At 28.6% G+C, this 25,217-nt stretch overlaps 1 protein-coding gene across 2 annotated transcripts; it reads right to left on the bottom strand.

The window, feature by feature from the left end:
* Nucleotides 1-361: 361 nt before the first annotated feature.
* On the bottom strand, nt 362-23,266 carry LOC148306792 (organic cation transporter-like protein). 2 transcript variants are annotated; one of them, XM_088264370.1, is made up of 4 exons: nt 22,929-23,266; nt 3,621-3,993; nt 2,505-2,912; nt 362-1,212 (listed from the first exon to the last, which is right to left on the bottom strand). In XM_088264370.1, the coding sequence occupies exons 1-4, from the start codon at nt 22,939-22,941 to the stop codon at nt 456-458; spliced, it is 1,551 nt and encodes a 516-aa protein (XP_088120496.1). In that variant the 5' UTR covers nt 22,942-23,266; the 3' UTR covers nt 362-455. The 2 variants fall into 2 exon arrangements, with proteins under 2 accessions (XP_088120496.1, XP_088120495.1); XM_088264369.1 differs by lacking the exon at nt 22,929-23,266 and adding an exon at nt 9,725-9,840.
* Nucleotides 23,267-25,217: the final 1,951 nt, after the last annotated feature.

Genomic DNA, 25,217 nt, shown 5'->3' with positions numbered 1-25,217 from the left:
TATATATATATATATATATATATATATATATATATATATATATATATATATATATATATATATATATATATATATATATATATATATATATATATATATATATATATATATATATATATATATATATATATATATATATATATATATATATATATATATATATATATATATATATATATATATATATATATATATATATATATATATATATATATATATATATATATATACATTATCCAAATCGTGATGTTTTCTCAATCATTTAAATCGGTTTTTGTTGTAAAGTAGTTTAGATAAGGACCATAGAACAAGGTTGGAGGTGCCGGTTTAAAAAAAATAAATAAATAAGGAACACACAGAATTCAATGGAAACATTGTGTAAATATTTTATTAAGAAAAATATAATTAATTATAACTAGGTTCATTCAGAGTTCATTTTGATCACAGTAAATTATTCACTCATTGGCTTTACTTTGATTCAGTGCTGGCCTTAATTCACTCATAGCAGTTGAATTATTGGCGTATTTCTTCTTCCCGAAATTTTCTCCTTCTTCTATAGTATTTAGAAGCTGGCACCCTTTTGTTTCAGGCATAAGCAGACACAAACCGGCACCAATCAAGGGAACAATTCCAAAAATAACGGGGGGTAACCATTCGGCATCACTTCCCAGGCCAGCCACGAAGGGAGCGACCATTGACCCGACTCTAGCCAACATGGAAGATAAACCTATTCCAGCGTTTCGAACTACAGTCGGGAACAGTTCTGAAGCGTATAAATAAACAACAATAAATGCTATAAACATCCCTACATCACCTATACATGCCAAGATAACTTGGCCAATAATGGCTGATTTAGGAATCACGGCAATTGCAAATAAGCACCCGGAAGTCAATAACAGTGTTCCAATCATTAATGGCTTTCTACCCATTTTCCTCATGAGTGGAATGGACAGTAACGTTCCTGGAATGGTGACTGTCGCAGATACGGCGACATTCACGAATATGTCTCCAGCTAATTTCCCAATGTATTGCGAAACTCCGAAATATCCAAATCCACAAACGAGCCAGTTGATGGCCATACAAATTGTGTTCTTGCGTATGTTGGGGGTTCTGAATAAGTCGAAGAGGTTTCCCTTCTGCATTTGCGCTTTAGTTCTCGTATTCTGATATTCGTTGATTGATGTAGAAATATTCTCTGTTGGGAGGTTGTTTCTGCAAATAAAAGATAGAAGAACAACATTAAAAGTTATTATGTATATCACAAATTAGTACTATGAACCTACTTTTCTACGTGATGTTACTAAAATTTACGCTAAGATTGCCCGCTTCTCAGATTATTGTTGATTTTCAACAAAAAATAAATAATTTTTAGTAGATGTTGTTAAGATCCGACCATTCAGAAGTATTATCACATAAGCAATCCCTTCACTAAGCCTGTATGAATTGAATAATAAATCTTTTGTCACACGGGGAGCTAAAAAAAGGTCATTGGAAAAATTTTAAAGGACAATCAATGACCAAAAAAAAGATTATGATATCTCATGAATCAATTCGCATCCATTAAAAAATCCTAACGACTTTGTGTTGAGACCGGAACCTCGGGCATGGTAGCCGAACACTCTAACCACTACACTACAGAAGCGGAGTTCAAGCATTACGTATAATTGACTATAGCCCAATAATTGGAGACCATAAGTCACGTTTTATTTGTTTGATCAAGAGGATTATTGTCCTCTTATCATAATTTTTACTAGGCACTAGATGCCATTATCCCTTAATATTATATCTGAGATAACTAATCCCATTATTTATATAAATACATTGATGTGTAACCGTTTATCTTTTATAATATTCGGTAAAATACATTTTGATGCATATTTCAAAAGCTTCTATTGTTTTATATGTACCTCCTGATCATGTTAGATAATGAGCAGAACTTAGACTTCCATATTCCCAAGTAAGTTAACTTATTCAGCTATGTTGAAATGTCAATAAAAAATTGACAAGTATGTAATACTCGTATTCCATTTTTTTACATATTTTTTTAAAATAAAAATATTCATTAGTTACCTTAGATTTTTTTGCCTATTATGTTCAATGATTTATGGCATATTTAGTTTTTATGTCTTTAACAAAATTAATGTTACAAATGAATAATATTGATACCTAAAAAGAATACAATCGATTCAATATCTTATATCAATCAAGATTTGTCACATTTATTTTTCTTATTCGTCTTCTCATATTTTCTTAAAGACATATCTCACGCTGATAGATCTTTATGTCCTATTGTTTTATCAATTTTTGTCAACTGCATACCTTCTTTCACACATTCTGTTTTGAATTTAAATCTTTCATTTTCAAAAATTGGACATACCCACGCTAAATAAGGGACATCTTGTGATGACATCTCATCACATTCACAAATAGAGTTTTGTCTAATTTTAAAATGGAAGAGGTATTATATTTCAGTATTTTTGTTGTTGTTAATGAATATCACTTACACTTTTGCCGCCTTTTCCATAACAGCGACTGCTTTTTCAGTTTCACCGATCGCCAACAACCATCGGGGAGATTCCGGAAGCAACCAGTAATAAGTTAACATCAGAACAGAAGGTATCGAGAGTGCCAGTTGCAAACTCGACCATGTTCTGAAGAAGTACCCGAATCCGGCGAGCATGAGGTGTCCGACGTTGAACGGGAGCTGGTAGAGAGCCGAGACGGGTTCTCGGTATTCTTTTCCCATGAACTCCATGGTCAGGACGTATCCAACAACCATAGTCCCGCCCGTGGCAGCCCCGAGGACGAACCTCAAGAATGTGAATGTCCAGAATTCAGGCGCCTGGGAAGCGCCTACTCCAGCTATCAATTGAAGAATAACAGCTCCAACAAGAGGACCTCTTCGACCATATCTGAAATAAAAAAATATGTATTGCGAGAATCCCTTATCTTTGTTCATGTTTTTTATTTATTTAAATGTATTTAATTTAGTTACATTTTTAAATACAATTTCAATACATTTATACAAATGGCAATCTTACAATTTTAGTTTCGCTGTGCCTCTCCAAAAAAGAGACTGAGCTGTTGTGTGCTTGGAGAGGGACTTACACTCAAGGCTTATTGTTTTTATATACATAAATACTGAATTTAACTCTCAAGCGATTGTTTCACAGAACGTGAAATAATAAAATAAATTTAAAAAAAGATTTTAACCTTATTTATTTCACAAGTTACTTAATTCTCTTCAAACCCAGGTAGAATTTGACGTACTTTAATTTTTTGCTTAAAATACCGTTATTGTTTTGAAAAAAATGAGGTTTTCTTCGAAATAAATGTACGATTTTGAATGAAAAGAGTTATTGAAAGACAAGGAATTTTAAAAAAAATCAAAACATATTCTAAAAAAAAAATCCGTTTTATATTAAAAAAAAAAATGCGTGGACGAACGTCCGACCTATAGCGCGGCCTGTAATCTAAATTAGATTTTTGCGATTTCTCCCTTAAGCAAAAAAATGCAATTACGTTAAATTTTACCTGGGTTTGAAGTTGTTGCAGGCCATTGATTATCCCGCCCTAAAAATAATGGCATTTTTATATTTAAGAAAAAAAATTACATTTACCGATCTGAGACTGATCCAAAAACAACACTGCCCACCAAGATTCCCAGCATGAGGATTGTTTGGGTTAGGTCTGCAAGGGATCTCTTCTGGCAGACCAGGTCCCAGGACATGTTGATGGTTTCGTCGAACACGCTCCTGTTGTACTCCTTGTCATCGCACGGGCAGTGGTTGGTCAAGTTTTGTCCATTGTCTAGGCACGTGAAGCTCACCGGCGGGGCGAGGAAGACGATGCCCAGCTGATGGAAGGCCACAGGGAACTTGGTGAGGAATATGATGACGCAGAGGTATATTTGGTATTTCCCCATCGAGCCGATGGCCTTCTGTATCGCGTCCACATTCTGCTCTTTGGGAGTGTCATCAGTGCTGCTGTTCTCTGAAAAATAAATAATCGTCAATTTAGAATACGTCATTTCAAAAACCTTCACATTATTTTGAGTGTGTCCAAATCTTTGTCCTCAATTTCTAGGTATGTCTCCATTTCACGTTTTTATTTTATGATAATCGATATCTTAACAAAGATGAAGAAGAATATGGAAGTCTGGGAATTTACAAGACTTACGACCTGTCATAGGCTAATTTAAGAGATCAGCTTTATACATGTGAAACATTTACCGTCTCCTGGTATGTAAACATGTATTGTATATAAATATATTAATTGGTATAAAAAAAAAAAAATAAAAAAAAAAAAAATAAAAAAAAAAAAAATATATATATATATATATATATATATATATATATATATATATATATATAAGGTAAGTGTCTATAATACTGACCTAGTTTTTGTCTTAAGCCGGTCCATATTTTTAAAATATTTATTTAATATTAAAACGGCTTGATAATTTTTTAAATTTATTTTTATTTTTTAATGGGATAGTTTTATCCTTACAAAGTTAAAAAAATAATAGTCAAAAGTCAAGTGCATTTATTAAAATCCACGCAATAAACAGTTAAAGGCTTTGTATTCAATACTGACCTATTCGAAATGGATTATTTCATAATACTGACCGCTGTTGCCCCTATTACTGACTATGAGTGGAAAAGACAACTAAATTCATATTTTAATATATTTTACCATATGTAAACTGGAGTAAGATATAAGTATTTGTAATGGAAATAAATGTAAAAGTAAGTACTTATGTGACAATTTATTATTTATTAAAAAAAACATATTGGTTAAACATAATGTATTGTTAATGTATTTTTTTTAAGCTCACTATAAATAAGTAATTCTGGAATGGAATAATTTCCTCTAGCATTTAGTCACACCGGTTCTGGAATTGTTTTTATGATTCCTTCTGAAGTATACTATATAGTATCCTGTTTTTCTGGCACTTCCAGTTCAGGCATACCACGACCTTGATCAAAGCGGAACCATCCTTTTTGGGATTTATTACAATTCCTAAAAAATTCCCCTTCCTACTTTACAATACAGGACTCATTTTATTTTAGTTTTTACGAGGAAGATTTTTTGAAGACCCTTGGTGATTTTCAGTTTTTTTTCTTCTTTTCTGCCACTTTATCTTCTGGCACACAGAGACTGCTTAATCTTTCCTGTCCAGAGTAAAAAAAAAAACAATCCGCGGGTTCCGAAGGGGGTACTGGCAATACCCCAAGTAAAATGCTAAAAATACAGGTTTTTCACAAATTCGACTAATGTCGAAATGTTATTCTATTTTTTCCATTTAAATTTGAATTTTCTGCAATAAACAATAATTGTGAAGAATCAAAAAAACATAGTTGTGAAGAAGTTCTCTGCGGAAATGACTTTCAATTCCGCCCAATGTTTAAGCATCACTGGACACTAGGCGCTTCGGCCGGAAACGATGCAAGCTAGAGGGGGTGAGGAGAGAAAGAGAGAGAGAGAAGCATACTACTCGGTACATACTAGCGGGTTTCTAATTTGTCGTATATTATGGTGAAAAAAAAAACAAAGAATGGTAAAAAAATCAGATAGCGAGAAACAATACAAAAATGACATTACGTTGTATGAACAGTTTGGACTTGGGTTTGGGAATATCTGTCCATCTGTAGCCTGATTTGGAAGTGAACAAATTTTCTTCATTTCTACTGTTGTCTACCATATGTACGGGCTTGACGCTGTTAGAGTCAGATTCATCAAGTTCTTGGATTATATAGTTATCTGAGTCGGCGTCGGAAGCATAATCTTTATTTTCTAACCCTAAATGGAATTCATCATCACTTATATACATACATCAGTGTCCGTATAGCTCAGAAGTTGCTCAATCATATCATCTGTCAATTATTTTCCACTCATTGTTAGGGTAAAGTAAATATTAAAATTATGACAATTTAATTAGTGTAAAAAGGTAGATATTTATAAAATAAATATGAAAATGCAATTGCACCAAGAAATTTCAGTAGATAATTTAAATTAATAATAATTCTTATTAGAAACGAAAAAAAACACTCTGTATTTGCCAAATAACGCTTGCGCTTGCGTTCGAGAACACGATTCACACGCGTGCAAATTTGGGGATCTACCGCCGATGGTTAAACTGTGGAGATAGATACAGCGCTAGTAAAGAAATTGATATCCCCTTCGGAGCGGGACAGTTAAACGCTGTTAGAACATTTAAGATCGTGGGATTTGGAGGTTTACAAGGAGTAACCTCATTTGGGTGTGCAACATTAGAGCATGATGGTGGTGTGCCTGATATGTATATACATATATATATATATATATATATATATATATATATATATATATATATATATATATATATATATATATATATATATATATATATATATATATATATATATATATATATTTATATTTATATTCTACTAACCCTTATCCGCACCCGATGGTGCACTGCATCTGCACTGATGTTGTATTGACGCAGTGTTATCTCGATAGTTACTTACATGAAGGCAAGGTGATCACTCATGCGAGTATAGTGGAATCAGTTTATGTTTGATAATAAACAAAGTTTTTTTTGTTGATATTATGTTAAAAAAGAAAAAATAAATTGTATTTTAACATAAGAAAAATCACAAAAAGATGGCTCAGAACGAAACTCCTTTTCTGAAATAGTATGTGTTTATAATACTGATCTAGATTCGTTTCTATTACTGACCGCTGAAACTATTTATTATAATTATAAAACCAAGCAAAAATATATAGGTCAGAATTAGGCCCCCATAATACAAAAACTGTATGCTATCCAAAGCACGCAAGAAATTTACGTATTTAAGAATTTTCACAAATTTATGTAAACTTTAAAAATGCTCTCGTCTTACTCATTACTGACCTATAGGTCAGTAAAGGAAACTAATTAAATTTCGGGTGAATGTAATACTGACAACTTTTATTTTATAAATGTATTGTATTAATCATATGGTTATTTCACAAATACTTTGTTTTTTGTAAATTCAATACACTAAACTAACTAACACATATAAAATATTAGTAAATATCAATCATATAAAAATAATACACCTTTAAAATAAAACTTGAAAGATTAGGCTTGTCTGTTAAGGATTTTCCGTGTGCGCGCGCTACTTGCCAGATGTCCAAACCATAACTGATATTTCAAATATGAAAAATCAAAATATTGACTGTAAAACATTGTCATCACATAACACAAGCATGGCTGCAGTGTTGGTAATATTAAAAATTAGTATTAATTGAACCAGTGTCTTATTATCTGTTGTTTCTTTGAAATAGGTCAGCAATAGGGGCTAGGTCAGTTTTATAGACACTTACCTTATATATATATTTTTTTTTTTTTTTTATTTATTTTTTTTCTACATACATAAATATCATATATATTATGTTTTATCGGGTGAATACTTTTATTTATATAATAAACCTTGATCGCGATGATTAAGAAAAATTAGTTTCATTGCTAAATATATTATTGGTTAATTGTTTAATACAATAAAAGATGTTATGGTAAAATAAAAACAATTTAAATCTCCTTTGTACTCGTACATCATTGTTACAGGAGAAAATTCTTAAAATTAAAATTGATTTGAAATACAATATGCAGTTTTTTACAATAAATTTTAGATAATTTTACTGACGCAATTAGTCGTATAATGTGGTAATGTCAATTTTATTTTTTTGTTTTTTAATGTTTTCATTTATTATTTTTTATTATTATTTATTTAATACGGTTACAATGTTTTTACAATTTTAATTAATTTTCTAAACATTTCTAACAATCATAAAATTTAGAACCCAGTTCTCTCCAAAAAAGACACTGAGCTCTTGTGCTTGGAGAGGGACTTGACACTTGTTTTACAATTAACAATTTATTTCATTTTATTTTTTTTTCGTTCTTCGATTAGCATTTATAAAATTCATTTAATGTATTTTTTAGCATTTTAAAGTCTTAAAATTTTTCATGTCTACAGACACTCTTACAGGAAGGTTGTTGAAGTACATAGTATATAGTATTCTTTTTTATTACTCAATTAATTCACATTAAAATAAACAGGAATGCGTTAGTGATTTAGTCAACCACAGACTATTGTTTTTAGTCTATCTGTATCTTTAGACAAAAAAGCTTTGAGAAATAATCACCCTCTTAAAATACACCCTGTTTTAGATAAGTTACAAGAGTTGACACAAGTAATTATTTTTCATATCTACTTTATAATACATATGTGTTCTCCTTCAAACCCTCATGCGCACCCGACGGTACATAGGGCAATCAATCGTCATGGCGCAGTATTATATTCATCGTTAATTAACTGATCAGCCCGCGCTTCAGTTAGTCCAGGGTAACAAATATTAAAGTGAAAATCACTTTTTTTGGACCCCTGGTAATCGAACCCTAGACCTCCATCACGGTAGCCTAACGCGCTAACCACTACGGAGGCGGACATATCGCTCACTCCTTTCAAGAACGCCATAAATCAAAGATCGACAATTTTCACTTGTGCATGTTTTCAGAATGCCCAGAAAATGTAGTATATCCCAGCAAAAGAGGCATATTTTTAACTTAATATTTACCCACTACAGGGCAGAAAGCGTTGTTTTTGCATTTTGAAGAAAAGGTATTGTTTAATTATTTTTTTTCAATTTACAAAATATTTTTAAAATGGAGAAAATAACTTCAGGTTTTACATAAAAAGATCTGTTGCACAGTAAAAAGTTCAATAAGTGGCTTGATATTTATTTTTAATACATTGTATTATATTTTTTAACTTTAAAAACGTTCTACTGAAAAATCAAGTTTTTTGATATATGACGTTCTTGAAAGGAGCAAGCGAAATATATTATATAATATAAATAATTTCAATAAAAGCGTTTTCTGTGTTAAATATATATGAATTAAGATAGTCTTATTTGTACAACTCAAGTAGTAATGACGTAAAATAACGTTAAATATATTTTTACATAAAATATTGTAAGAAATATCAACTTAAATGAAAACGTATTATTTTTACTCGTTTATCAGCAGTGCAACAGGAAAGATGAGGAGTAAAAGAAAATCGCCCCGTAATATTGTCAAAACCAAAAAACAAAACACGTATATACGGGGGGCATATGGCGTGGCTGCGAAACTGGCGTCGCAGGTTCGATTCCCGCCAATTGCAAAAATAAGTTCAAGATCAAAATTATTTTTAATTGGTTTGGGTGTTTGTGGTGTATTTTTCAAATTAACCATCCCTATCCTTACTATCCTACCTGCAGATAAGCCTCTTAATGTTATAATTTAATGATATTTTTATAGATTAATACATAAAATATATACTTATATGTATTTTTTAAAACCCTTATCCACACCTAATGGTGCATAGGGCACTGCATCAAATTGACGCAGTGTTATCTTGATCATTACTTACATGAAGGCAAGGTGATCACTCTTGCGCTTCAGGAACCAGTCCAGGGTAATATTAAATAAATATTACAGTGTTAAATCACTAATATTTATTTTCAACTCCCCCCCTAGGAATCGAACCCGGGACCTCCAGCACGGTAGCTAAACACGCTGACCATTACACCACGGAGGCGGACGAAATATTAGTAAGATATAAAATATTAGTAAGACTAAATAAGATTTAAATACTTTAAAGACTATAAATAAGATTTTTTGTTAAAAATTAATAATAAAATAGGAATAAACCTGGTAAAAATCGATCCGTGTTTTCCATTATATTAAAACATAACTAAAATACCAAATGCTTAAAATAACTTGATAATGTATATAGGTACGTTCTCAGTCATTCCACAATCTAAACTGATAGTAATATTAAAATATGATTTGAAAATCTAGAACATCTGCATTGTACGTAATACGAGTATATATTTAATTTATACGGTTATACAGGTGTACCTCGCTTAATCCTTATGTTTGTTTTGAAATAATATTAAAACAATGTGCTCAATTTTGCTTTCAGTATTCAATTGAAAATCTGATGTTTGACTTTTTACCGTAACGTCTTTTTATTCGCGTACATACTAGATAAAAATTAACGTTACAAAAATATAATTAAGGCATTGTAAAGGGTAAGAAAATAAGATTTTAGAAACTGACATAACGTCAAGTGAATTAATTGAGTCACACGTGCGTTTCAGTCAGCTTTAAAACAATTTTTTTTAAACTAAATTTCCATGGACGTTTATTGTAAAAAAATTAACAAAATATTACCCATTTCTTTCAAGATCCGGACTTTGCATACAAATATAAAGAGTCATTCCTTAATAAAAGCTTTCCATATTCCAACATATCGCTCACTCCTTTCAAGAACGTCATAAATAAAAAAACTTGATTTTTCAGGAGAACGTTTTTGAAGTTTAAAAATATAACACAATGTATTAAAAAGAAATATCAAGCCACTTATTGAACTTTTTTCTGAGCAACAGATATTTTTAGGTAAAACCTGAAGGTTTTTTCTCCATTTGAAAAATATTTAGTTTATGTAAAAAAATAATTAAACAATACCTTTTCTTCAAAATGAGAAAACAACATTTTCTACCCTGTAGCGGGTAAATATTAAGTTAAAAATATTATTCTTTTTCTGGGGTATAGTACATTTTCTAGGCATTCTGAAAACATGCATAACTCAAAATTGACGATTTTTGATTTATGACGTTCTTGAAAGGAGTGAGCGATATATGGCTGTTGTGAACTCACTTGTACTATGTCACGAGATGGATCAATATATCTGGGACTTCCAAAAATTAAAAAGCATGCTTGTCAATCATGGGTTCAATTGGTGAATTCTACGCGTGTGTAAAGTGATCACTCAACAAGAAAACTTGAAAAAATAACTCAATAAAACATTATACCTGGGATGTAAAGTTTCGATTTCTAACTGATTTTAATAGATTTATATTATCCACTGACACTTCGTGATGGAATTGCATTTTTAATTTATTATTAGATTAAAACCAATATTTTTAGCTTTTCCACTTTTTTATTTGACCAGCGACCGGGTTTCGTCGTTACCGACATCAGTCCAGTCTGATGATGTCGGTAACGACGAAACCCGGTCGCTGGTCAAATAAAAAAGTGGAAAAGCTAAAAATATTGGTTTTAATCTAATAATAAATTAACTGATTTTAGTTGATATTTCAATCAAAAGGATAATTCTATCCTTACAGGGACCTCTTTTGTCAAGTGTCGTCAGTAAATTTGTATAAAAATTATAAGAAATAATGCATTACAAAAAGCTTTCTTTACTGATTTATAGATATAACACTTTTGTATCTTTATAATATGAACTACCACAGTCGGAAGCGTGGCTTAAACCGTGGCTGATATGCGAATGTAAAATATTCTTAGCCGCCATATCTTGGTGACCGGTGTGCCGATGGGTTAACCAGCCTTTGACGGTTGTAAGCTCTGTAAATGCCCAGACTTACATATTCTACTTACTTGTATATTATCTTGAGATGTCAAAAATGAAAAAAAAAATTCCTAATCGGATATAATTCAGATTTGTGAATTATGTCCATATTTGAACCCACTCAAAATATTGAAAATAAAATATCTTATACTATCCATATAAAGTATTACAGTAAATAATAATTGTAATATATCTCCGATGAAAGGAAGTTATCTTGAATAAATTACATGACGGCTATTCATCTATCATAATACAGATAATATTATAAGGGGATAAAAACAAACGCATTTACTATCATAATATTATAACACACGTATTATATATAAGCACAGGACTAAATTAATACAAACTTGACTAATGATTATAAAATGTGGATATCAATCAACGATGTGTTTTCTCTGAATATATTTTTGACATTTTATTTTTAGGAACATAATTAAAGAAAATTGGTACTAATAATATCAACAATAAAAACCTTATTTGCGTAAATTCAAATAGAAAATCGGTATTTCGTATTCCTCGTCAGCAATTAATAATATAATAATGTTGTCACTAAAATAAAAATAATACAATTTTATTATGCATTTGGGGGTAGGTAAATATACACACACATACACCCACACACCTATGTATATATTTATATATATATATATATATATATATATATATATATATATATATATATATATATATATATAAATATATATATATATATATATATATTTATATATATATATATATATATATATATATATATATATATATATATATATATATATATATATATATATATATATATATATATATATATATATATATATATATATATATATATAATATATATAATAAAACCCTTATCCGCACCCCAATGGTGCATAGGGCACTGTGTCATATAAACGCAGTGTTTTCTTGATCGTTTACACATGAAGGCAGGGTGATCAGCCCTCCGCTCCAGGTACCAGTCCATGGTAATATTGAATAAATATTACAGTGAAAAAATCACTTATATTTAATTTACCCCCTTGAGAATCGAACCCGGGACCTCCAGAACGGTAGCCGAGCGTGCTGACCATTACACTACGGAGGCGGACGGATATATATATAAATATATATATATATATATATATATATATATATATATATATATATATATATATATATATATATATATATATATATATATATATATATATATATATATATATATATATATATATATATATATATATATATATATATATATATATATATTTATATATTTTTATATATACACATATATATGCATTTACATAAATATATATATATGTATATATATATATATATATATATATATATATATATATATATATATATATATATATATATATATATATATATATATATGTATATATATATATATATATATATATATATATATATATATATATATATATATATATATATATATATATATATATATATATATATATATATATATATATATATTTATATATATATATATATATTTATATATATATACATATATATATATATATATATATATATATATATATATATATAGATATATATATATATATATATATATATATATATATATATATATATATATATATATATATATATTTATAAATATTTATATATATATATATATATATATATATATATATATATATATATATATATATATATATATATATATAGATATATATATATATATATATATATATATATATATATATATATATATATATATTTATATATATATATATATATATATATATATATATATATATATATATATATATATATATATATATATATATATATATATATATATATATATATATATATATATATATATATATTTATATATATATTTATATATATATATATATATATATATATATATATATATATATATATATATATATATATATATATATATATATATATATATATAACATTTTGAGTGTGTCCAAATACTTGTTCACAAAATCTGGATTATCTCCAATTACAGGAGTTATTTTCATATTATTTTTTGACATCTCATCAAAGATGAAGAAGAATATGGAAGTCTGGGCATTTACGGGGCTTACGACCGTCATAGGCTGGTTTGAGTGATCACTTTACACACGTGTAACATTCACCAATTCTACCCATTATTGATAACCACGCTACTCAAATTCTTGGAAGTTCTATATATATGAACCAATTTAGAAACCTTGTTCATGAATCTCTAGAACTTCACTAGAGACATCTATTGGTGAGATGTAAAGAAGCTTTTTATTAAGCAGAAACTCTTATATTAGTATGTGAGATCCAAACCTGGATTATAATCACACACATGAGAAACGCCAGAAAATACCATTTTCATTTTTATTATTAAGCTTATAATTTGACCAGATAATTTATTCACAACATTTTGAGTGTGTCCAAATACTTGTTCACAAAATCTGGATTATCTCCAATTACAGGAGTTATTTTCATATTATTTTTTTTAATTATTTTTTTAAAATAAATTATCTGGTCAAATTATAAGCTTTATTAATTATAAGCAAATTATAAGCTAATATAAGAGTTTCTGCTTAATAAAAAGCTTCTTTACATCTCACCAATAGATGTCTCTAGTGAAGTTCTAGAGATTCATGAACAAGGTTTCTAAATTGGTTCATATATATAGAACTTCCAAGAATTTGAGTAGCGTGGTTATCAATAATGGGTAGAATTGGTGAATGTTACACGTGTGTAAAGTGATCACTCAAACCAGCCTATGACGGTCGTAAGCCCCGTAAATGCCCAGACTTCCATATTCTTCTTCATCTTTGATGAGATGTCAAAAAATAATATATATATATATATATATATATATATATATATATATATATATATATATGTATACTCGTCAAAATGCTTAAATATTATACTATTACTTTGTATTTTAATAATTATAAGTAAATATCTTGCTACACTATATTTTTTACACTTTTTATTTCTATCTGATGACACGAGTACACATTTGGTATCTTCTGTATAAGAGTGTGGTAAAAAAATATTATTCATTCGATAATAAACGATATCGGTTAACTTTATCAGTAAACATATTTTCTAATCGTAATAATATGGTATTACAATTATATAGTATGAGTATATAAAGGAAATCCGTACATTTAAAAAAATTAATCTGGTTGTAGGTATGCTGATTGCTCAAAACATAAACAAAAAAAACCGTAGATTTGTTGTATATTTTGAGCAAAAATAAGAAAGGTTTGTTGCGATGGTTTCGGCATGCGAATCGAATAAGTGAAGAAAGAAAAGTAAAACAAATTTATGAGGTGAATGTAATTGGTAATAGAAGCAGAGTAAGATCGAGGAACTTGACATGATCAAGCATTTCAAATACTGAAAGTGGTCAGATCAAGAGTCGGAATGATCGGCAGGTATCTATGAGGAGATGCATGAATGTGGAAAAGGCGAATATTGGTGTTGTATTTTATTCTTTCTGCCTACCCATTCGGGAGAGCGGAGGTATGATTAGTTAGTTAGTTATAATAAAGCATATTCTTTTCTGCGGTATTGGTTCAGTAACGACAAAAAAATATTTATAGTCAGGAATTTATCGTAGTTGGTGTCGTTTCATTGTAGAATTAAGGTGTGTGAATTTTGTTTACGTTTGCTGTAGACTCAAGTCTAATAGCCGTATTATCAATCAATATCATCAAGAAAAGTATTAAATTCTCGAAATGTTTACACAGTTACGTCCACGTGGAGACATATCAAACACTATAGGTTGATTGCCTCAACAGAGATGTATCATATTATATATCCAGTGGTTCAATATAATATATACAATATAATATATATATATATATATATATATATATATATATATATATATATATATATATATATATATATATATATATATATATATATATATATATATATATATATGTGTACTATAAACATAATTAACCCTTAGCACTCGAGTGCCAACGCAATGGCGAAAAAAAACTTAATTCTGAACATTTTTAATAAGCTATTTCTTCAGTTTTCAGTATAATTAAACTTATATCATATTAGTTTAATTAAATAGTAATAAGTAACGGAATTTCATTGAGTTGTCGGTTTGCACGTTCTTAATTTTTTTCGGGGGTAAATGGTTAATTATTTAAATATGACCATAGTTCAACGAAATAATAATACATAATAAGAAGAATGTTACGAAAATTTATTTCAAAATAATTTAGCAAATAAAATAAGAGAAATAAACAATTAAAATAAATTGGTACTCGACTCCAGAATTGAAAGCAATTTTTATGATTAAAAAAAAGCGTGGATTTTTTTTTATAATTATTGTATTTTCAGATGAATTTCTGAACATCGATTCAACATAAACGCATAAAAATATATTTGTACTGTTATGCAGTGTAAGTTTTTTAATGATTTTTTACACTAACGCTCTCCTTATCATTCATCACTTTATGTAATATCACTTAAAAACAGTACTTGTCATGAAGTAGTATTTTTTAAGAGGTATTACACAAAGTGAACGACGAATGATAAGGCGAGCATTATTACCATACCACAAAGTTAGAAATGCTTTTAATATACAAAATATTTATTACTTTTACCATCTGTGTCATCCTATAATTATGAAAGACATATTACTATGACATATAATTAATGATCTTTATGTATTAATTGTTAAAAACCCAGATTGTTTGAGTCGACTAAGTTGTATTTTATTGTTAAAAAAAGACATAAAAAATAATATTGTGACAAGTTTTTCGCATAGTTATGGTTTGAAAATGCCATAACTAGTCGAAACAATTGTCTCAATAAATTTTTTATGTGTTTTTTACAATAAAATACAACTTAGTAGACTCAAGAAATCTGTGTTTGATTTTACAATTAATCCATAAATTAAAATGGAGTTCTACAAATTAAACGCCAAACCAATAAATCAGTGATCTTTTCTATATTTTTATTTTTATTTATGTTATTGTTTTATTCGAAAGTGTTTTTCTTACTTGACAGTGTAATTCGACTGATTAAATAAAAATAATTGAATGCTGCCATTCAAAATAAACTATATTCGATTATCTCAACAAAATATTATTTTAATAACTAATAACATAATTAAATTTGATGAATAGTTCGTTAAATTTTATTACACATCTGAATATATGAAAATACTTAAAAAGCATGTTTGTTTTTTTTTGGTGTCTAGAGCAGGAGTTCGTAACCTTTTTGTGATCGAGGATGTTTCAAGATTTAGGAAAAGAAATTATGTGTGAAAAAAAAATTAAGAGAGCATAGAAAAATCAGATTAAATACAATAATAAGTGAAACTACAAAGAAAAAAATCTAAGGTGAGAAAATTGTTTAAAAGAAGTAATAAAACAAGAAAATAAAAATGTTAATGAACACTTTGTAATTCTTAAAATGCAATGCAATTTTTAATCGGTGAAGTCATAAAATTAAGTAAGGCATGTCGAGATGGTTTGGTCTTGTGAATCGAATGAGTTAATAGAGAATAGAAAAACAAATTTATCATGCAAATGTTGTTGAAAATAAAAGCAGAAGAAGACTGAGGCAATCTTGGCATGATCAAGTATTTCAAATGCTTGAAAGTGTTCAGGTCAGTAGTACCTAGTAATAATCTGCGGGTATGTATGAGGGGATGCATGAATGTGAAAGAGGCGAAGATTGTTTGCAAATACAGATCGGTGTGGCCTTCTTACCCCTGCGGATAAGCAGCGTGTTGGTTATTTAATTAGAAAATATATGAAAAATAGGCATATACGTATCTTTGAAATTCAATATGAACACATGGTTGTAAATCCCTGGATTGAGGTGTGTTTTTTTTATGAATGTTCACTATCGCGTACTGAGTTATCGAATTTAAGATAAGGGCATCCTTAGTAAACTGTTTTATTTCTAATATTGGTCAAGTCTTCAAGGAATATTTCATTATGAAACTGGGTTAAAAGCTGTCAAACAGGAGTTAAATATACTATTGAAGATTTACTCCAGGCAGTAAGTAACAAGAAATACGCCCTTTAAGTATTTATATTCAAAGAACTTTTGATTGTTTTAGAAGAGTTGTTTAATTTTTATCTTGATCATAACATACAAAACTGGCAAAAAAAATAATAACAGATCTCATTCAGCGTTCGGCAACGCTAGAAACCGCACGTCATTTCACGCTCGATTTTTCAATACGAAAAGAAAAACTTTTTTTCAATACGAAAATGATACCAGAAAAAAATCAATTACGTCAAATGTTACCTGGGTTTAAGGAAAGCTAAGTTGCTATTTAACGTATGTAGGGCTTAAAAAACTTTTCAAATACTATTTACATAAGTCATTGCGAAAGAAAATAACGAGGTTTACAAATTGTTGAGTATAGTATTGAACCAGATGTGTGATTTATTATTTTAAGAACGACATTGAAATTCCTTGGTATTCATTGACGACAGTACCTTGATATTGCCCTCTTTTGGAGAAATATCTGTCAGTAGATTAAATCAATATAGACAAACATTAAGTTCAAATATTACATAAATTCTTTTAAATTGACATTGTTTAACAACGCAACTTAACCGAGTTAAATGTAAATAAATACATAGCATTGAAAATTAAAATACTCTTTATATTATACCTATTTGGAAAGGTTATTTACGTCTACTGATTTATTATGTTTCCGCTATAAGAACTATACTCAATGTAATGTTACTGTCTAACGCAAAGAGTTTACAGGAGGTGTTAGACATTTATACTATGAGTAGTCTGGTGCATGGGATGAATTGCTCTTATGTATTTTATATTTTTCATTATATTTGAACATTGAAAAATATATAACTTTGTACTGATTCCAATTTAACATTTATGTAATATCCTTATTTTAAAAAAAACTGTTTTCTGTTAACTTATTTTTCCGCCTAAGAAGTTTCATTCAATGTGTTTCCGTGTGGTTTATTTCCTACTTATTTTTCACGTCTAAAATTATTATATTTAACTTCATACCATACCAAAACAACTTGCAAACGGATGAAAATATAAAAATTAATAAAAATCACAACACACGTTTATAACAAACGTATATTTTATTTTGGGTACCCACCTAGTATGCCCGTGTAAGATTTTTTGTTTCCGTGAAAAAAAAATATTTGACAATTTTTTCGGTCTTGCTTTATTCAATTCACTTTATTATAAAAGTCCTACGAGCGTAAAAATGTATGTATAAACGTTACATATGTGTAATATGGGAAATAAATCAATAAATAATAATATGCTTAAATTAATTTATATTGGATAAAAGTGAATGATAATAAAATGTAATAATGCCAAGTATTTCACAGCATTTTTAAAACAATGTTACTTTTCATCAAATCCATGAAAATCTTTTTATATTTCGCTCAACATAAAAAGTATATTTAATAATGAATAATGATATACAAAAACAACAAAAAAACGGTTACGAAGCTTGTGATTTGTAATGTTGTTTTGTACTGTGAATTTAGTCAACGGTCTTTAGCAATATTAATTTACTTCAAAACCACAATAATTTCAACATAATTACGTTGATAATGTAACTTTTTACTCGACTAGGATGATACTCGTGTGTATTTAAGGGAATACTTGCAAACATACAATTCATCAAATGACCGGCTGCGCGATGGGCCACACGTGACTCCGCGATCATTTTTTTAGGACATGTATTAAAATCAGTTTTTTATAGAATATAATATTGAAAAAAAATTAAACTCCTTACCTTTCAATAACTCTTTTTTTTAAACCCCATATTTATTTTGAAGAACAACTTATTTTTTCAATACAAAAACCGTGTTTTAAGCAAAAAATCAACAACGTTAAATGTTACCTGGGTTCAAAGAATATTAAATTGAGGTTTTTCATATATTGGTCTTTAAAAATGTACCTGATGCAGAAAACTGATTACATCGCCTCAATGTAATTAATCATCAAAATATTCTTCATCATTCTTCTTTTTCATCAAAACCCTCACCCAAACCCGATGGTGCACAGGGCACTGCATCATATAAACGCAGTTTAATCTTGATCGTTAACACATGAAAGAAAGGTGATCAGCCCTCCGCTTCATTTAATAAATAATATTGGGTGAAAAAATACTTATATTCATTAGACCTCCCCCTGGGAATCAAACACGGGACCTCTAGTGCGGTGGCCGAGCGTGTTGACCATTGCACTACGGAGGCGGAAAAATTTATAAAAGGATATCAAAATTTTACTACGTAAAAATGAGTACACTTTACTTTTTTTTAAAATGTTAATAATATTTACCACTCACCGCGATTTTTATGTCTACCGGTTTCAACAATACCACCCTTCACCACCATAGCACCATTTACACACTTGAAACTACACAAAATGTCTAACACATGCGATTTTTGGTCGACCGGTGGTGAAGGGTGGTATTGTTTGCATGCTGGGGTAGTGATTGTCCTGACGAAGAGACGGGTACGTCTCGAAACCGGTAGACATAAAAATCTCGGTGAGTGGTTATATACTAATATAACTAACATTTTTGTAAAAAAAATAAATATGTAAAAATGACGACAAAGTAAATGCTTTAAATATTAATAATATAAAGAATAGGTGCACTTTATTTTCATTCTTTTCCATTTAACCATGCTGAGCTACAGCAACGCGTGGCCGGCTACAAGTTGTTGTGAATAAAAAAGAGCTAGTAATTGAATAAAATCTTAAGACGGTGTCCGAAACCGGTTACTCTACCCAATCATTTTGCAGTGCCATTTGTAAAAGGATATTGCTGGCTCTAGGGAAATAATTTAATCTCATTTATATAATTTGTGTCGACCATCGAGACCTATACGATACGAGGGTCATGATGAGAATTTATTGCTTATCTCGTTTGCGAGATGGGTAGCTACAGAGATAGATTCGCCATTTATCTCTAATGATTCGCCATCTTCTTAAACGACCCACTAAAAACAGGATCACTTAACCTATATACTGCACGTACGTGTTTAAAAAGTCTTACACGCCATCCTTATCAGGAAGCCAGTAAGGGCTTATCGCAAATTCTTCGGGAAATGCACGAAAAAACACGATATAGCGCAAAAATAAACATAGAAGACTACCGTATATATATTTTTTTGTACTAGTTTTACCCAGCCAGGAGTTGCTGTGGCTTAAACTGCTTAAATGGAAAAGAAAAAAGAAAATTCAAAGCACACCTTTCTAATATATTACATTTTACACCACCATTAAAATATTAATCAAATATAAAAATAATATATAAAATAACATTGCAACAGAAAACCAATAGATATGATAAGGTGACAGCAGCTGTCAAGAAGCACGTTATCTGTCATGAGCAATGTTTAGTATTGAGTGTTTTCCTGTTACATTCAACAGATGGCGCTGCCATTGGAGGGTAAAGAGATGTATTTTTGTGCTCCCCGTCAAAAATATTAAATTACAAACGAATTCAAATAAAACGTATCAAAATTTCAAAACAATCGGTGGATAACTTTAGGAGATGTACGATTTTGAGCAAACGAACATTTGCATTTTTATTTGTATTGAATAGCACAAAATTTGTGGTTGGAATCATCAAATTTAATTGCATTGATTCGCTCAGGAATATCCTTTTATAAAAAAAATAAAACGTCATTATTTATTTTTACCAACATACGTACCTACGAATATAATAGCATTGACATTGACAATAGATGAATATGTACCTATATTTTTTTCACTACCATATGCAATTCTATATGGTACATATGTACCATATGTTCTAGGCATGCTTGTATATATTATAATATTGTAATATTATAATATAAACGAGAATAAATATTATGATTACGTTTCTCTTTATATGGGGATGTGTGACCATTAATAATGTCATATCCCTACCTCACGAATGAAGCACCCATGAATTAAAAAATGAAAATAAATTTGTCTCTTTTTTTCTGTTGAAACAATAAATAAAACCAAATATTTAAAAGAAATGCATTCATGCTTGGTCATTGTTTAAAAAAAACAGTTTTTTAACACGTTTTGTTTTGATGCCTCAGACATTGGAACGTGAAAATATTCAATAAAACAACACAGGATTTTGACTTTCCTGTTTTGAATACCTTATGTAATATAACGGAATGGTATTGGAATAGTAATGTGGTGTTCAAAGTTGAATAAAGCAGAGTTCAATAATTAATGTTAAAATAGCGTGCATTAACGGGAATCAAAACATAATGTTTTCAAAGTTTTTTTTCTTTCTTTTTTTGTGAGTATATTATGTCAATTTTAAAAAAACGCATGTATAAAGAAATCCACCGCCAAGAAACAAAAAGTGTCTTGTTGGGTCTCTTGAATGAATTTATAAATATATAAAGAAATAAATATATATATATATATATATATATATATATATATATATATATATATATATATATATATATATATATATATATATATATATATATTATATATATATATATATATATATATATATATATATATATATATATATATATATATATATATATATATATATATATATATATATATATATATATATATATATATATATATATATATATATGTATATATATATATATGTATATATATATATATATATATATATATATATATGTATATATATATATATATATATATATATATATATATATATATATATATATATATATGTATATATATATATATATATATTTATATATACATATGAATTATAAAACTTCGAATCGAATTTCATTTACCTATTGCATATATTTTCTAAATTATTGATATTAAAGTTTGAATTACTCAGAACATAAGAAGGATGTGTTTTTCACAGTCTTACGTTAATGAAATTTGATCCTTGTTAAGGTATTAAAAAAAGTATTTTAATGGTAAAAGAGATACCTACGAAAATACTACGTTTCGATCCATTTAATGAACATGTAAATAAACGCGTAAAACAAGTGCTTTGTAAGTTATAAATGTAACTCATAAATATTATTTCTGGAAAAAATAAAACACAAGATCATGTGAAATGTACAATGGGTTATAAAGTTATAATCTCGTAAAACATTTAGTACTATTATCTCGTTTGTTATTATGATACTTTACTGAAATGTAGTTGAAAACAGACGCTACATAGATAAAATTATATCATGAGGTACTCTAACTTTAAACTTTTAACCCCAATATTTGATTTAACTTGACTTTTGCACTATTATGTAAATGAAGGATTCGATGGCTTTATTCGTTGAGACTCTGTTTTATATTACATAGTAGAACATGCATGTAATAACCGGATATATTTTCATACTGAAAGAGAGAATGTTTTACCGAACCGAGCCACCTTGAATATTATTACTAGATACTAAGAAATAAATTAAAATTTTGTATTGGAAGCAAAAAGTGATCTTTGACATAATGACTGTATGCAAATTAAGTACCAACCTTCACGTTTCATTTTACCTATTCACAATTCAAATTCAATTTAAAAAATTAACAGCGTTGATGTTAAATGAAAACACCAGGAAAAATTCACTTTAACACTTGGTTTTAGTTTTTATTGCATTATTTAATTCTTAAACTATTCCACAAACATGATTTAATAATTTTAAAATTATATTCTATTTTGGTGTTATTTTTGTTTGTTATCGGTCGTCACTAGGAAGGAATTTTCGGCTTGTTTGCAGTAGCAAAATTAGCATTTTTCATTCGATATAATTTAGAATGGCAACACTATGAAAGAGTGGTCTAGCGAGTATCGCAATGGACGCTTGAAGACCAACTGTTCAAAATTCAACATTCCCGCCTTGTGAGCGCGATCTCTACCAAACCAGTACCCAACCAGAACTGAAAAACAGTTGATGCTCGAACCGCGAGCGAAATTAAGAGAAAGTATCTACCTATTGTTATCACTCTTTATTCCTACAACTCGATGACATTCGACAGAGTAAACAATATTTTATCGAACACGCTTTAAAACGTATTTAGAATCATTGTGTCGACACTGTCACTGTATTTTTCTGAATGATTTTTTGCGTGTTTCAGATGACCTACAAAATTACCTACTTTGATTTCTGATATAGCGAAAACTGTGGTAGATTATTTGCAAGTAATTTAGATGTTTAAAAAATGAAAGCGTCTTGCTTTCATTTTATCAATTTTTTTTATTATGAAAAAAGATAAATATTTGTGTATTATTATTTACTCAAATATTTCAATTTCATAATATTTCTGTGACCCAAGCGGCTGATTATTAGAATTAGGTATCAAATTGTGGTAGAGTGGGTTCGAATCGAGAAACTCTGGCTTGAGTGTCCGCGACACTAACCACGGGACCATAATCCGACACATTTTAGTAAAAAAAAATAATAATTAATAAACCTCTCAGAATACAAAAAATTATTATAAAAGTTGATTTTATTTATTAAAAAAATTGTTGCATATTTTCATGTAAACATTATAAAAATACAAAACACAGCCTTTGTATTTAGACACGTTTATTTCGTATAAATTTTAACCGGTTCCGATAAATACCTTACCTTTTTCAGGGATAGATAAAAATTCTTAATATCAATCCATCTTCGAAGAAGACAAGGTACTTGTTGGAACAATAGTACCAAATAAAATATATTTAAAACGAAGTTCGTTTTGTATTTTTGAAAAGTTTAAATCACAACTAACTTTTTTAAAGCGTATATTTATTCTAGAAATACTGTGGAATTTTTATTTTCAAATTTCAATATTGATTAATCCGACTCATCGCAGTTGTCTGTATCAATAAATATGACAAAAACCTTTAAATATTTGTACTGATAGAATACTGTATTTACTAAATGGAATATGAATTCATAATATTATTTATGAATTCAATGATAATAATGTAATATTTTTTAAACAAATTCATTAGACCATATAATTTTCAGGAAATACTGGTTTTCAGGTTCTCTAGCGTAGAACCTGAAGAAGTAGACATATCAATGATAAAATAGTGCATAGGGTAATATATAAATTGCATAGATGTTTAAAGAAATCAAGGTAGCGTAAATAGATATAGCTGGATTGTTATCCCTTGTCTCGGAATTAAAATTTTTAATTTAATTAATTAATTAATTAAATTAATTTTAAAAAAATATTCGAGCCCGCTACTTGATGCCCATTTTTAATAAAAATGAAAATAAGTATTAAATTACAATATTAGTGTAATAAGATACAAAAATAAACGTGGTTGGTCAACCATGTTATTTGGTGCTAACTTTCATTCCCAAAAAAGGTCACCTGATCCGAAAATTCAGTTAAAGGAATTCGGAATCCAATTTGATAATATTTTAGGCAAATCTTAGCGGCTTATGCAGAAAAGGAATCAAGTCACTAACCACGGGACCATAATTCGACCCATTGAACGATTTCGACTTGTCCATAGCTCGGAATTGCCGGTACCATAAAGATGAATCTTTTGTCGGACAAAACGGTCAGAATTTTTATCACAAAACTTGACAGCCGATAACCGAAAAAGGTCTTTGCTATCATAAAATCTTATATTTTCTCTTAAAAAATTGTAGAGGAATTTTGTAGGCTCTCACATATTTTTTTAATCTGTGAATACGCACGGTAGGCACAACTTCGTAAGTTTGGGAAGTCACTTATTTTGCGCCTTTATGTACGCCCCTGGTACGGCTATTATACTGCCAAATAACCTAACATAACCTTATCTTTACATAAAAAAATAAAAGCATT

This window comes from Brachycentrus maculatus, unplaced genomic scaffold (genome assembly GCF_059751285.1).
Source record: "Brachycentrus maculatus isolate JH-2025_06_01 unplaced genomic scaffold, ASM5975128v1 h1tg000226l, whole genome shotgun sequence".
In the NCBI taxonomy this organism is placed as follows: Eukaryota; Metazoa; Arthropoda; class Insecta; order Trichoptera; family Brachycentridae; genus Brachycentrus; species Brachycentrus maculatus.
This window is presented reverse-complemented; position numbering and strand designations above follow the sequence as displayed.

What these genes read in the sequence shown, in the direction of transcription:
- LOC148306792 (XM_088264369.1), bottom strand. Translation starts at nt 9,752, where the DNA reads ATGGAAAACACGGATCGATTTTTACCAG. An exon ending in CACGGATCGATTTTTACCAG is followed by an intron (nt 3,994 to 9,724) that starts GTTTATTCCTAT and finishes TTTATTTTTCAG; the next exon opens with AGAACAGCAGCACTGATGAC. An exon ending in TTTGGATCAGTCTCAGATCG is followed by an intron (nt 2,913 to 3,620) that starts GTAAATGTAATT and finishes TTTTTATTTCAG; the next exon opens with ATATGGTCGAAGAGGTCCTC.